The sequence below is a fragment of the Aulonocara stuartgranti genome (assembly GCF_965226115.1).
Source record: "Aulonocara stuartgranti genome assembly, chromosome: 6".
NCBI classification, from domain to species: domain Eukaryota; kingdom Metazoa; phylum Chordata; class Actinopteri; order Cichliformes; family Cichlidae; genus Aulonocara; species Aulonocara stuartgranti.
The window spans coordinates 11,157,308-11,171,224 of record NC_138944.1 but is presented as its reverse complement, the minus strand read 5'-3'; the positions used below and the strand labels follow the sequence as shown (position 1 = coordinate 11,171,224).

Here is a 13,917-nt window from a genome sequence, read left to right as displayed (position 1 = left end):
TGTGAAGTTGGTCCTGTCCTCCAAGGAGCTGTCTTCTTGTAGTCGTTTTCTGACAGTCTCCACGGCCTCCGTGGTGGGTATGCAAGTGAAAAGAGAGACTACATCAAAGGACACCATGGTTTCATCTGGATCCAGGGTAAGTTTCTGGACCTTGTCGGTGAAGTCGGAGGAGTTCTTGATGTGGTGTGGGGTGTTCCCCCCGAGAGGCGCAAGGATGGTAGCAAGGTGTTTAGCAATGTTGTAAGTGGCTGAGTTTATGCTACTGACTATGGGTCTGAGTGGGACAGCTTCCTTGTGGATCTTAGGAAGTCCATAGATGCAGGGTATGGCATCCCCTGGGTAAAGGCGGTGATATGTAAGGCGGTCAATAATTTTGTCCTTTTCAAAGTCTTGAAGGCAAGCTATAACTTTTTTGTGGGCTTAGTGTTGGGCTCAGCGGGCCCAACACTCTAAAGGAAAAGAAAGACAACGCAGGAAATTTCACACCTTGCTTTCAAAAACACACACTCCTCATCCTGAACCTACACAACCCAGAGAAGAAAACACACCTGATGCCAGTCAGGAGAAATGGGTTAAGAACTTTTCAGACAGGATTCTCACAGAACCTGAAAAGAGAGTATTAGCCAAAGGACTCAATTTTGCCATTTCTCCACAACAGTTGCCCATAGTGGACCTCATCACAGCCACAGAATCTGCCATACGGATTAATAAATTATCACAGACAGAAGCAGAGCAAATCAGGATGAAAGTCTCAGCCACGCTCTCCAGTGCCAAAGTCCCTCCATCCAACCTCACAATACAGGAAAAGAAGGCCGTCGCTTCCCTGAGCAAAGACCACAACATCACTGTTTTACCAGCTGATAAGGGAAGATGCACCGTGGTCCTAAACACTACAGATTACCATACAAAGATCACTACTCTCCTCAGTGACAACAATACCTACGAAGCCCTAAAGCGAGACCCCACAAGCAGCTACAAAAAGAAACATTGCTAAACACCTTGCTACCATCCTTGCTCCTCTCGTGGGGAACACCCCACACCACATCAAGAACTTCACCGACAAGGTCCAGAAACTTACCCTGGATCCAGATGAAACCATGGTGTCCTTTGATGTAGTTTCTCTTTTCACTTGCATACCCACCACGGAGGCCGTGGAGACTGTCAGAAAACGACTACAAGAAGACAGCTCCTTGGAGGACAGGACCAACTTCACACCCGATCAGATCTGCACACTGTTAGACCTCTGCCTCACCACTACATATTTCAAGTACAACGAAGGCTTCTACAGACAAAAACATGGCTGTGCCATGGGCTCCCCCGTGTCACCTATTGTAGCCAACCTTTACATGGAGGAAGTGGAAAGGAAGGCTCTTGGCTCTTTCAAAGGAAGAGTACCCAGCCACTGGTACAGATATGTGGACGACACCTGGGTCAAAATCAAGACACAAGAAGTGGAATCCTTCACTGCGCACATTAACGCTGTGGATAAAAACATCAAGTTCACCAGGGAAGACACAAAGGACAACTGTTTGCCTTTCCTGGACTGCGCCGTGCACATTGAAGAGAACGGCAAACTCAACATCGAAGTTTACCGGAAGCCCACACACACGGACCAGTACCTCCTCTTTGACTCCCATCACCCTTTGGAACACAAACTTGGAGTAATTAGGACCCTACACCACCGGGCAGAACATGTTCCCTCTAAGCCTGAAGGAAAAAAGAAGTAACACACACATGTAAAGGAAGCACTCAAAACGTGCGGCTATCCTAAATGGGCGTTCTTAAAGTCAGCAAAGAGGCACAGAAAAGAAGACCAGACACCAGCGAGGGAGGATAAGAAGGACAGACGCAACAACATTGTCATCCCCTATGTAGCCGGTGTATCAGAGAAACTCAGGAGAGTTTTCTCCAAGCATGACATCCCAGTGTATTTCAGACCCAGCAACACGCTCAGACAGAAACTGGTTCACCCGAAAGACAAAACGCCAAAACACAAACTTAACAATGTGGTGTATGCTGTACAGTGCAGCGAGGAATGCTCAGACCTCTACATTGGAGAGACCAAACAGCCACTTCACAAGCGCATGGCACAACACAGAAGAGCCACCTCCACAGGACAAGACTCAGCAGTCCACCTGCATCTTAACGATAAAGGACACTCTTTCGAGGATGCCAATGTTCACATTTTGGACAGAGAGGACAGATGGTTTGAAAGAGGAGTGAAAGAAGCCATCTATGTCCACTGTGAGTGACCATCTTTGAACAGAGGTGGGGGTTTACGACACCAACTCTCTGCCATCTATAATCCAGTTTTGAGATCCCTTCCCAGACGCCTTAACGCCCACTCACATCCTGGGCCATCTGACCTCAGGAATTCGCATGATAAGGTGGGGCCAGGTTTCACAATGAACACACCCGAAACTCTGGCTGATTGGGACCCACGCCCAGTTTCACACCTTGGCTCAGGCGATTAGAGGATCATCAGGGGGTCCTTTTGTCCCTCTGTGGGGGGTTACTCCCACTAGGTTTATATCTGGGACTCTCCACCATTTGACCTTAGAACTGAAGAAGCTTCTCGGATGAGAGGTGAAACGTCTTCAAGCAACTTAAAGAAGTCCAGACGCTTTTCTTTGCAAGCTCCTTTGACCCATATGTTGAAATGCTGATGTTTATGAATAATTGTAAGTGTGTTTGCCAGGTTTTGTGTGTTAAGCAGATTCCACATTTACTGTATTTGCTGAAAGTTTCCTTTGTTTATCTTTTAATGTCTACTTTAATGTCTGCTTTAGTGACATCACAACAAGCTTGGATAAAATCCTATGCACACCTTTTTCAGCAAAATAGGGCACATCTTACTGCCAGACACGAACACCTTTTTGTGATGAAAACGCAAGACAAAAATGTTTTAAGGGGCATTAAATGCATGGCATACTGCCAATAAAATTACTCTGTGATGTTTAGTTAATTCTTTATAAAATCATTCACATATAATGTGAAACTACTTTCTAACTGCTCTGTCCACTTCTTTGATGCAGAATACCCCTTTCTCACATCAAGTATCTAGGAAATGTAAATGGATCAGCTGCCTGCAAAACCGCGCACATTCTCAATAATAAATTCCGTTGTAATAAACACAGAGACGATGGTACAGGTGCTTAACATGTGCAACTTGCAAATATTAGCATTCTAATAAGTACTAAATATAAGCATGTTAAAACTCTACTTATCACTGTGTCTCAGTTATTCCATATATGTAAAAGTAACATACAAGAAACCCAACCCCCCCCACCCCCCACCCCCACCCCTCCAAAAAAAACAAAAACAAAACAACAAAGCATGGAATTAAAAAATATATACCTGACAATTTCATTAAGTTGAAAATGTCCAGAGTGGATTCCTGATTTCACAGAAACTGTATCGAGTGGGAAAATGATGCCTTCAGGGTTCTAAAAAAGAAAACAAAATAAAAACCAAAAAAAAAAAAGTTTTATACTTTGATTTACAAAAAAAAAAAATCTAGCTCCTTCATCTCTTCTGTCATACTGTTGTTGTATTATTTATTCTATACACTTAATGTTTTCATGGCATATTAAGTTATATTAAGAGTCTATTAAGACTCCATAAGCTCAAGCCATCAATCTCAGTCATACTGCCTTCATACTACCTAAATATGAAAAGCAACAGAACATGTAATATGACAATGAATTCTTCAACCAAATGACCTCAAAATTCAATCAAATAACACATTTTAATACCCATCCCAAATTAATCCATATAGTCAAATTCTAGTCTGTCTGCTAGTTAGTTTATTGCTTGGTGCAGACTGATGGTAGTGGTTTATCCTCTATAAAACAATGACAACTTGCCTTCATCTAAAAAGAAAGTTCTACAATATCACATTCATTATGAAATAAAAGAATAAAACAAAAGCAATACCACAAACTGAATGGCAACAGAGGTATCACTTATGGTGGAATTGTCCCGCTCCACTGGTTCCATGTTAGGGGTCAGTGCAAATAACCTGTAATGAACTGAGAGAAAGGTTATTCATGTTATTCTACATTTAGCTCTGTGACTGTTTGGCTTTTTCAGCTGCTTGTAACAGTAGTGTATGTAACGTGTTACAAAGTAACAAAGAATTGTATGTTTACGTCCTCATCAGGATAGAGCTTTGTGTCAGTGTGTGCCTATGTGACAATGCATCTATAACCATGTTATGTAGTATTGTAAAGTGAAGTAAAAATTAAAGGTGGGCAGATCATTTTAAATATCAATTGAATATCACTGGTATTGGCATTGGATTGATACTAGCATGATAGGATCAACACTTTGTTTCTATCTTCTAAGTTCTATATGTAGCTCACTGAATCTTGTTAGATTAAATATTTTTTGAAAATGAAAAAATATGCCTCAAATATGTGTGTTCTGACTCTTCAATGTCTTTTATTTATAGCCTATAGAACATTTCAGCACCTGAAGTTGACCTAAAAAGTCCTTTAGAGACAAGCGCAGTTACAATAGAGGTCTCCAAAAAAACATGACAAGTTGAAGTGTGTGTGTGTGTGTGTGTGTGTGTGTGTGTGTGTGTGTGTGTGTGTGTGTACTGCTGATCAAATGGTCATAAAAGCACACAAGCAAACATCCTTGGTCAGGAAGAGGGTAGACCCCCCCTCATCCTAGATAACACCGTGAGGAAGTCCAGCGGTTCATTTATACACAAAAAGCACTTAGACTAGAACAGACGTAACTACGTTAATCCTACCATAAAACAATTAAACAAGGTACGAACTTTCCCATGCTCCCAGGATGTAGGTGTGCATTCTAGTGTGGAATACACACCAAGCCTCTGTAGCCTGTTAAAGATCACCCAACTTATCACTACACAATTAATTATACACCTCTAAGCATCCATGGTTAAATATTTGTAAGCATAAATGACAATCAACAATACAAACTCTAACATAATCTCTGTGTGTGTGTGTGTGTGTGTGTGTGTGTGTGTGTGTGTTAAAAATCACAGTGATTTAGTGGTCATTAAAATGTGTTAAGAATTTGTAAACTGACGATGATTCATCTCATGCAAAATGACACACTGCCCTTCCCTATACATAAATTGCCTTTATATTAAAAGTATTGGTTATCAGTATTGGCAATACAGGCCCTGTATTTATTTTATCAGACTCTGCAGTATTACACAGCACTAGTAACAAGTAGAGCAAGTAATTTAATATTGCAATAAAGTAAAAAAAAAAATGCTTTTAGAAATCCCCAACACTACAAAGGGGGTTGATTGTACACGTTGTAGTTTGCCATGTGAGCCACAGGGAGGCGCCAGATTTTCAGGTTTAGTTGTAACTCTAAGTAAAACATAAAGGTGAGCTCTTTCATTCCGCATTTAAACAGAGTAATGCTGTGCTTCCAAGGGTATCAGTAACCCTGCATTTAACTTCACTTCCAGCGGAACGTCTTTTTTTCACCACTAGAACTATAAGTCAAAGCAACAGCGCAGCATTGGCAGGAACAACAGCTATATCAACATAACATATACATATATTTTAAAACACAATTTCCTTAAACTCAAAATGAAAAACAAAGCTTCAGAGACATGATATGAGGTTTTTTTCCTACACTAGAATGATTGTATGATGCTCTTTGGTCTGATTTTAAACTTTGCTGTAGGTTTTGTGTTAATACTTAAGAATGAAAGAAAGACTTTGTTTATGTCCTCATTAGGATAGAGATTTGTGGTGTTGTGTGCCTCATATGTGTCAGTGCATGTTGGGCCATGTTATGTAGCATTGTAATATGCCACATTTCCCAACATGCCACAGTGTTTTTCAGCACAGTTACATTAAAACCATCGGTATCTGTAGACTTCCGCTATTTTCAACAGACCTTCATTTATCTATTGAGCTCTACTTAGACCTCTTTATATACTTTTCTTGTTTCTGTATCCAGGATACAAGCATGCAGAGCAGGATTTAAGATTTTCCTTTTTTAAGGTATAAAGGAGAAGCTGAACAATGACCTCTTTCTTTTATCATAAATTACTGTTTGAACAAAACAATAACAAGACAATCCAACATAAAGAGCTAAGACTAAACAACTTTCTTTCTATAATGAAATTCCTCTTAAAAATTCAGAATGTCTAAAAATACAGAAGCATTTTATCATTGTGTATTGAACTTACCTTTGCTGTTGGGTGTGTAGAGAGTCTTGTCCGTCTGGATGAAGATGTATCCAGAGTGGAAGGACACTAGGACAATTTTCTCCAGTTTCACATCAGGGAACTGAGCTTGCAGGTAAACATACTGCTTCCTTTGTGGATCCCTACTGAAGCCTTGATTGGGGATCTTGGACCAGTGTGAAGAAACAGTACAATGCAGGGTACATGACATAATTAAGTTAAGGTGGTAGTGCAGTGCCACTTCAGAAACTATTCGGACACTTCTACTTTTTGCACACTTTACAGTTTTGCAAATGTAATTTTTCAATGAAAAATTACATTTACAAAAATATTAAAAATTACAAAAATATTAAAAAGTGTTTTTCTATTTATTCTCTTTCCTAATTTGTAACAATCTGATATGTCATTTTTAAAAGTATTCAGGCTCTTAAGTCTTTAAGTCTTTTGAAGCCTGGATAAGAAGATTTGTCTGTAAAGTGCTGTCTTCAGGCTCCTTCACAGATTGTATGTGCTTTAAATGGAGGCTTTAGCTGGACCACTCATTAACAGTCAGTATTTTTTTTGGCTGTATGGTTATCATCAGACCAATTTCAGTTGGCATGTACTTTTAATAAGGTTTTCTTCAAGTATCTGCATTTGGCAGTGTTTATCCTTCCCTTACTATTTCAGATCTCCACCAAAACAAATTGCAAATACCATCATGCTTCACTGTCTGGACTGTATTGGCCACATGATAATCATTGCCTGGTGTAAATGGATCATAGCTCTTGATGTTTTGCTCAAATAGTTCTGTTTTTGAGTCATTACATCTTTGTTCGTGTGTGCTGTGACCTGAAAATGTATCTGGAAAACTTGGATTTTCTTCTCTAAAAGTTGCTTCCTGAAAACTGAAAGGGTTTTCCATTGGGCACATTCTCCCATTTTTGCAGAGGAATTTCTAAACCTCTTTGTGTGATCACTGGGTCCATGTTTACCTCCCTGACCAACTTTCCTTTCTAATCTGTCTGGCTAAAACACTATAAAAAGTATGTGTAGTTTTATACATGTTACTTTCAATTATAGAGCCAACTGCTCCTGGACAATGGAAGATTTGCTAATGGTTATATAAACTTGCTTTAATCTTTTCTTCACCACTGGCTTTGTTTTTTTAATACAATTTTTAACATTTCTAAAAACAAATTTTTTTGTTTTATCAATGATTATTGAATGTAGACTAATATGAAAAAGTCAGTTTGATTAATTCAAAACAAATTTAGAACAAATCTTATAACACAAGAAACATTTAAAAAACATAAGGTGTCTAACTTAATGGTGTACATATGCTAACCTTTAACTTAAACTCTTGTTCTGTATCACTTTGCTTATTATTATGCAAAAACTGAGGGCTGACAAATCCAAACAAGACTTACCTACCAACGAAACCAGTTAACAGTAACATAGATTTCCATATTTCTGCATTACCTTAATTTGTCCAAAGGCCTGAAATTTATTTGCACTGTTGAGGTTCACAGATGTTGATATCAGCGTTTTGGATTTGGTCGGATAGCTCATTACACTAATTTCAACCATTAAATCGCTTTCATCAGTGCAGTCTTGACACTCCACAAAGATGTTTTGTGCTGTTCCTACCCCCAACAAGTTGGGGGCAGACATCACCTTCCTATGGAGCAGTGGTGAGACAGAGAGGAAAAAAATTAAACATTGCTTCTAAGAACAGGCAAACACACTTTTGTTTACCACTGACAAATACAAAGATTTACTTTTATTTGTTTTTTCCCAAAAGCTGATGGGAAGTTCTGGTTTAAACAATATGTTTGACTCTCTTCTGCTTCGAACTGGACTTTACACATAATAAGTGATCCATTGATTATCTTGACTAAGGTACTAAGTACTAAGTCAATATAATATTTCATCACTGTTGTTATTGTTTATTATGGTTGGGACGGGAAAAATAAAAAACATCTAAAAAGTAATAAAAAAGTCTAGTTACTTGCAACAGAATGTTAATTTATACAACAGAAACTGCTAAAAGACTAATCATTATGGAAGTAACAGATGAAATGCAATTATTGAAAATCTTTACTCGTATAGGTTCAATTGGAAAACCAGTAAATCAGTAAGAGTAGGGACAGAGTTCCCAGACAAAGACAGCTTTTATTTGAGCTTTAAAAATAGACTGGAACTGAAGCAGCATATTAAAATGAATTAAATAATACATTATTTCATCACTACCAAATTTAAATTTAATTTTCTCATCAAAGATTTAGTGTATGATATAACACTCTGACATGTCTGAGGGGTGCAGAGCCTACATTTGATATTGTGTTGTACATATAAACATTACAGAAAATATTTAATAGCACCAGTAATATAAAAAAAACAATAAATTCATGCTGTTATTTTACAGACAAACATTTTCAAATCACAAACTCTTGTAAACTTAGAGTTTGGATCTTGAGCTGTACTTACATGGGTGATCCATCAGTCAGAAAAATTAAGGACAAAAAGGCCAGTGAGGCTAATAGCCAAAGCCAAGTCCTGTATGTCCCCTTGCCTGATCTCATATCTGCCCTTACCATACAACTCTGGAGCATTTTTATCCACGTAATGCCCTCCTTCTGCACTTTGACTTTGACCCAGTGCAGTTTTGCCCAATTAATCTACTAGATCAGGTAAAAAATCATTGAAAATGTTAAAAGTATGGACATTTGCATACTAGAGCAGAGTTCTCTATGGTTTGATTTTAAAAAATCAGGACACACACTATCAGACTTAAACAGCAACCACCATCTTTTTTTCCAAAGCTAACACTGTTTGATAAGCTGCTGTATCTCCAGAAATTTGTGAACAGTATTTTTAAAAAAAAGTAATATCTAATGCAGCATCATTCATATAAAAGATATGATTCTATTGCAACAGCAAGTATCATTTGTTCATGTTAAACTAAGAAAGGTAAAATTAAAATGCAAAATCTTTCTCAGCAATGGAAATAAAATCAAATGAGATAATGTGTAACTGGAATGACACTTTAAGATTTACACTTGGCCCAGAGGTTACTTGAAATTAGATTACTTGTGTGTGTGTGTGTGAGAATAATCTTCTAACAGGTGTACTCATCATAAGATTTGTAAACAGGAAACACAAGAATGCACTGCTGAAGCAGGGGAGGAAACTAAAAGGATCGAACGTCTACATGAATGACCATCTAACCAAATCCAATGCTGACATAGCGAAGAAAGCACGATACCTAAAGAAACTGGGTAAAATTCAGAACACCTGGACTGCAAACTGTAAAATATTTATAAAGCTCAACGGTACACCGGAGGAAGCCAAGGTGCTGGTCATCAAATGCATCCAGGATCTGGAAAAATATTAACAGGTCACTTGACTACAAAGGCAAGGAGCGGGACAAACAATCTACAGTCATCAAAGCAGGTAATAGAAGACAACAACGGAAGCTAAAGCGTAACGTATTCAAGGATGAAACAATCAATTAATTCATTATCTGGGAATTATACATTGCTACCACAAAGGATTGCTAATCAGGAGATAAATTCACCAGTAAACATGGAATACAAAACACACTTCACAGAGCAGGACATTGATCCAGAACTGAACTTTTTTAACATCAAAAATACCTGCTACTATCATACTGAAGAACAATTCAACAAAACTGTCAAGGTCGACGGCAAAATATCTATAATCCACTTTAATAGTAGAAGTTTATATGCAAATTTTCACAAAATAAGGGAATATTTAAGCAAATTTACACATCCATTCAGTGTGATTGCAGTATCTGAAACATGGATTAATAAACAGAAAGGAGAGGACTTTGTAATAGATGGATATGAATTAAATCTTACAAATAGAAAGAATAAGAATGGCGGTGGTGTGGCCTTGTTTGTGGATAAAAATTTTAAATACAAGGTGGTAGAAAAAATGACGATGGCGGTAGATAATATATTAGAGTGTGTAACAATAGAAATTAGTATGGGAAAAGAGAAAAATGTCATTGTAAGCTGTATATATAGAACACCAGGTTCTAATATTGAAATTTTTAAGGAGTGGGTAGATAAAACATTCATTAGGACAAATCAAAAAGTCATGTTGATTTGTGGGGATTTTAACATAGATCTACTAAATCCAAACAAGCAGAGAGCGACAGAGGAATTTATTAATACAATGTATAGCTTGGGACTTTTTCCAGTGATCACTAAGCCCAGCAGGATTACAGCACAGTCGGCAACCCTAATAGACAATATATTTACTAATGAAATAGAAAATAGAACCATAAGTGGTCTCCTAATTAATGACATCAGTGATCATCTACCTGTTTTTATAGTGTATAACAGCAATTACAGGAAGGTTAAACAGCAAAACACAATAAAATACAAACGAGTGAGAACAGAAGAGTCAATAAACGCATTCAAAAGTGATTTACTCAAGCAAGAATGGGAGATGCTGTATAAGGAAAAAAATATTGATAAAGCTTATGAGATTTTTTTAGGAAAATTTAAACTGTTATATAATAGTCATTGCCCAGTAAAGAAATATAGTAAAAAACAAAAATATGCAGAGTGCCCATGGATTACAAAAGGATTGCAAAATGCCTGTAAGAAGAAAAATACCTTATACAGAGAATTTATAATGAACAGAAGTACAGAAGCTGAAAATAAATACAAGAAATATAAAAATAAATTAACGAGTATTTTAAGGTCATGTAAAAAGGAATACTATGAAAAATTACTGATTATGAATAAAAATAATATTAAAGGGATCTGGAAAACATTAAATACCATCATCAAAAAGGGCTCGGGGCAGGCAGACTATCCTTCGTATTTCGCAAATAATGATAGAAATATTACTAATATGAGAGATGTGGTAAATGATTTCAACAAATTCTTTGTAAGTGTTGGGCCAGACTTGGCTGAAACAATTCCTGATATAACAGATTCTGTAGAGAAAGAAACTAGACTCATTGACCGCAATCCTCATTCAATGTTCTTAACGGTGGTGGAAGAAATGGAAATCATTGATATTGTTGGGAAATCACAAACAAAAAACTCTACAGACTCTGACGACATTGATATGGAAATCGTTAAGAGAGTGATAGAGGGCATTTCCAAACCCTTAACACACATTTGCAATTTGTCCTTACAAACTGGTACATTCCCAAAACAAATGAAAACAGCTAAAGTAACACCACTGTTTAAAAATGGTGACAGACACCAATTCACAAATTATAGGCCTGTCTCTCTACTTTCTCAATTTTCAAAAATACTGGACAAAGTCTTTAGTAATAGACTTGACAAATTTATAGATAAACACAAAATAATAACGGATAGTCAGTATGGTTTCAGATCAAATAGATCAACATCATTGGCATTAATGGAACTGATCGAAAATATCACCAACAATATAGATAAAAGACAATGTATAGTTAGTGTATTCATTGACCTAAAAAAAGCTTTTGACACAATTAATCATGACATATTACTTGATAAACTGGAGTACTACGGCATTAGAGGAGTGGTGTTAGAATGGGTAAAGAGTTATTTGAGAGACAGGCAGCAATTTGTGAAAATTGGGGAATATCAATCAGAGTGTATGGACATTGTTTGTGGAGTTCCGCAGGGGTCAGTATTGGGACCAAAGCTGTTTATCCTCTATATCACTGATATATGCAGAACATCAGATATACTACAGTTTATTCTATTTGCAGATGATACAAATATTTTTTGTACTGGAGAGAACTTACAGCAGCTTTTGGAAATTGTCACACAAGAAATGATTAAACTGAAAACATGGTTTGATAGAAATAAGCTATCATTAAATTTGGAAAAAACTACATTTATGTTATTCGGAAATTGTAAAAAAGATGCAGGAGCAAAATTATTAGTAAACAATGTTGAAATAGAGCAAGTTTCGGATACAAGATTTCTGGGTGTGATAATAGATAACAAAATCTGCTGGAAACCTCACATAAAACATATACAAGCCAAACTGTCAAGAAGCATCTCCGTACTAAGTAAAGTTAAATATTTTTTGCCTTCCAAATCACTCCGGGTACTTTATTGTTCACTTATATTGCCATATTTGGAATACTGTGTGGAAATTTGGGGAAACACATATAAAACTGCACTTCAACCAATATGTAAAATTAAAAAAAAAGCGATCAGGATGATTAATAAAGCAGGATTTAGAGACCATACTAACATCATGTTTTTGAAATTAAAAATACTGAAGTTTATGGATCTTATAAAATATAAAACTGCAAAAATTATGTACAAGGCCAGATACAATATGTTACCAGGAAATATACAGAGGATGTTCTATGACAGAGAAGGAGACTATGAATTGAGGGGGAAATTGAATCTAAGGATTCTTAAAGCACGGTCAAAGGTTAAAACCTTTTGTGTCACTATTTATGGGGTAAAACTGTGGAATAGTTTTACTATAGATCTACAGCAATGCTCAGGAATTAGTAAGTTCATGAAAATACTTCGAAAACTGATTTTGGAAGAATATGATACCGATAAAGATGATCACCCATTGTATGTATAAAAATATCAAATTATATCCAAATTATATCAATCACGGTAGCCAAGTTTATATAGGTTCTCCTCGTGTATCGTGTGGAGTATGTGATGATGGGAATTAGGTGAATTATGTGGGATCAATAAGATGTTGAGCAGGGGTAGGAATTAATAAGTATGTTCATACTTCTTCCTACTCCTTTTCAGACCAAACATTGTTACATTATGTCAGACGATTTTGTTTTATTTCATTATATATTTTTTGTTTATCTGAACACATACGTGTGTCTGTGTGTATATCTACATATATATTCGTATCTGTAAATGAAAATATATGTAGTGTGTATATATTGTTTTTTGTTTTATATGTCTGAAACAAATAAAGATACAATACAATACAATACAATACTTAAAATTACTTATGTAGTACTTAAAGTATAATCTGTATCTCCTTTCCTGTAAGATATCCATAATTTCCAAATAAAGTACCTTACATTTACTTGCAGAGTAATTAAATGTGGGGTACCTGCAGAAAGTTGATTCTGTTCTGGACCTAGACATTCCCCAAGTCTTGAGTTAGTGAATGGCTACGTCCAGATGAACAGAATCAACTTTCTGGGCTTTTCTTACCTGGATGATTGTAAATGAAGCGATATATTTCTATAGTCTATATAATGCATCATCAAATTGCTGTATTAAAACAACATAAAATGCTGTCTACATGATAAATGTTGTCATGTCATTTTTTTGTTTTTTAAATCTTCCTTCCTATGGGTTTTACCTATATTCAGTTAAACAATTTTTTCTAGGTGGTTTATACTGTAAGACAAAGAAAGGTAAAGAAAAGCTCAACAAATTAGATTATCCTTTATGAGAAAGCACTGGGGGATGCTGGAAAAGAAAAAAAGAAAAAGAAAAAAAACAACTTTTCTAACATGGAGAAACCTCTGGCAGAAACAGGACCTGGAAGTGGCAACCATCTGTTGCAACCAGGTCCTTTTGGGGGTGAGGCCATGCTTCTCAGCTGGAAAAGGGTGGCATACCCAACCCTCCCATGGTTGTTGACCATGTGGGCATTAACGTCCCTGAGCAGAGGTTGGATCAGTCTTCAGCACTCCTCCCAATGACTACAAAAAGCTGGGAACAGCTGGCCACAAATGACAGTCAGGACCTAATTCCTGACACAATTCTTTC

At 36.7% G+C, this 13,917-nt stretch overlaps 1 protein-coding gene across 1 annotated transcript in view; it reads right to left on the bottom strand.

Moving 5' to 3' along the window:
* Nucleotides 1-8,781, bottom strand: part of LOC309708480 (complement C3-like) — a gene marked incomplete at its 5' end in the record, with an annotated part of 36,151 nt that extends 27,370 nt beyond the window's left edge. Inside the window, 5 exons of the mRNA XM_082536572.1 lie at nt 3,358-3,446; nt 3,937-4,031; nt 6,191-6,353; nt 7,649-7,847; nt 8,657-8,781. Coding sequence (XP_082392698.1) covers nt 3,358-3,446; nt 3,937-4,031; nt 6,191-6,353; nt 7,649-7,847; nt 8,657-8,781 — 671 coding nt within the window. The remainder of the gene's footprint in view (nt 1-3,357; nt 3,447-3,936; nt 4,032-6,190; nt 6,354-7,648; nt 7,848-8,656) is intronic.
* Nucleotides 8,782-13,917: the final 5,136 nt, after the last annotated feature.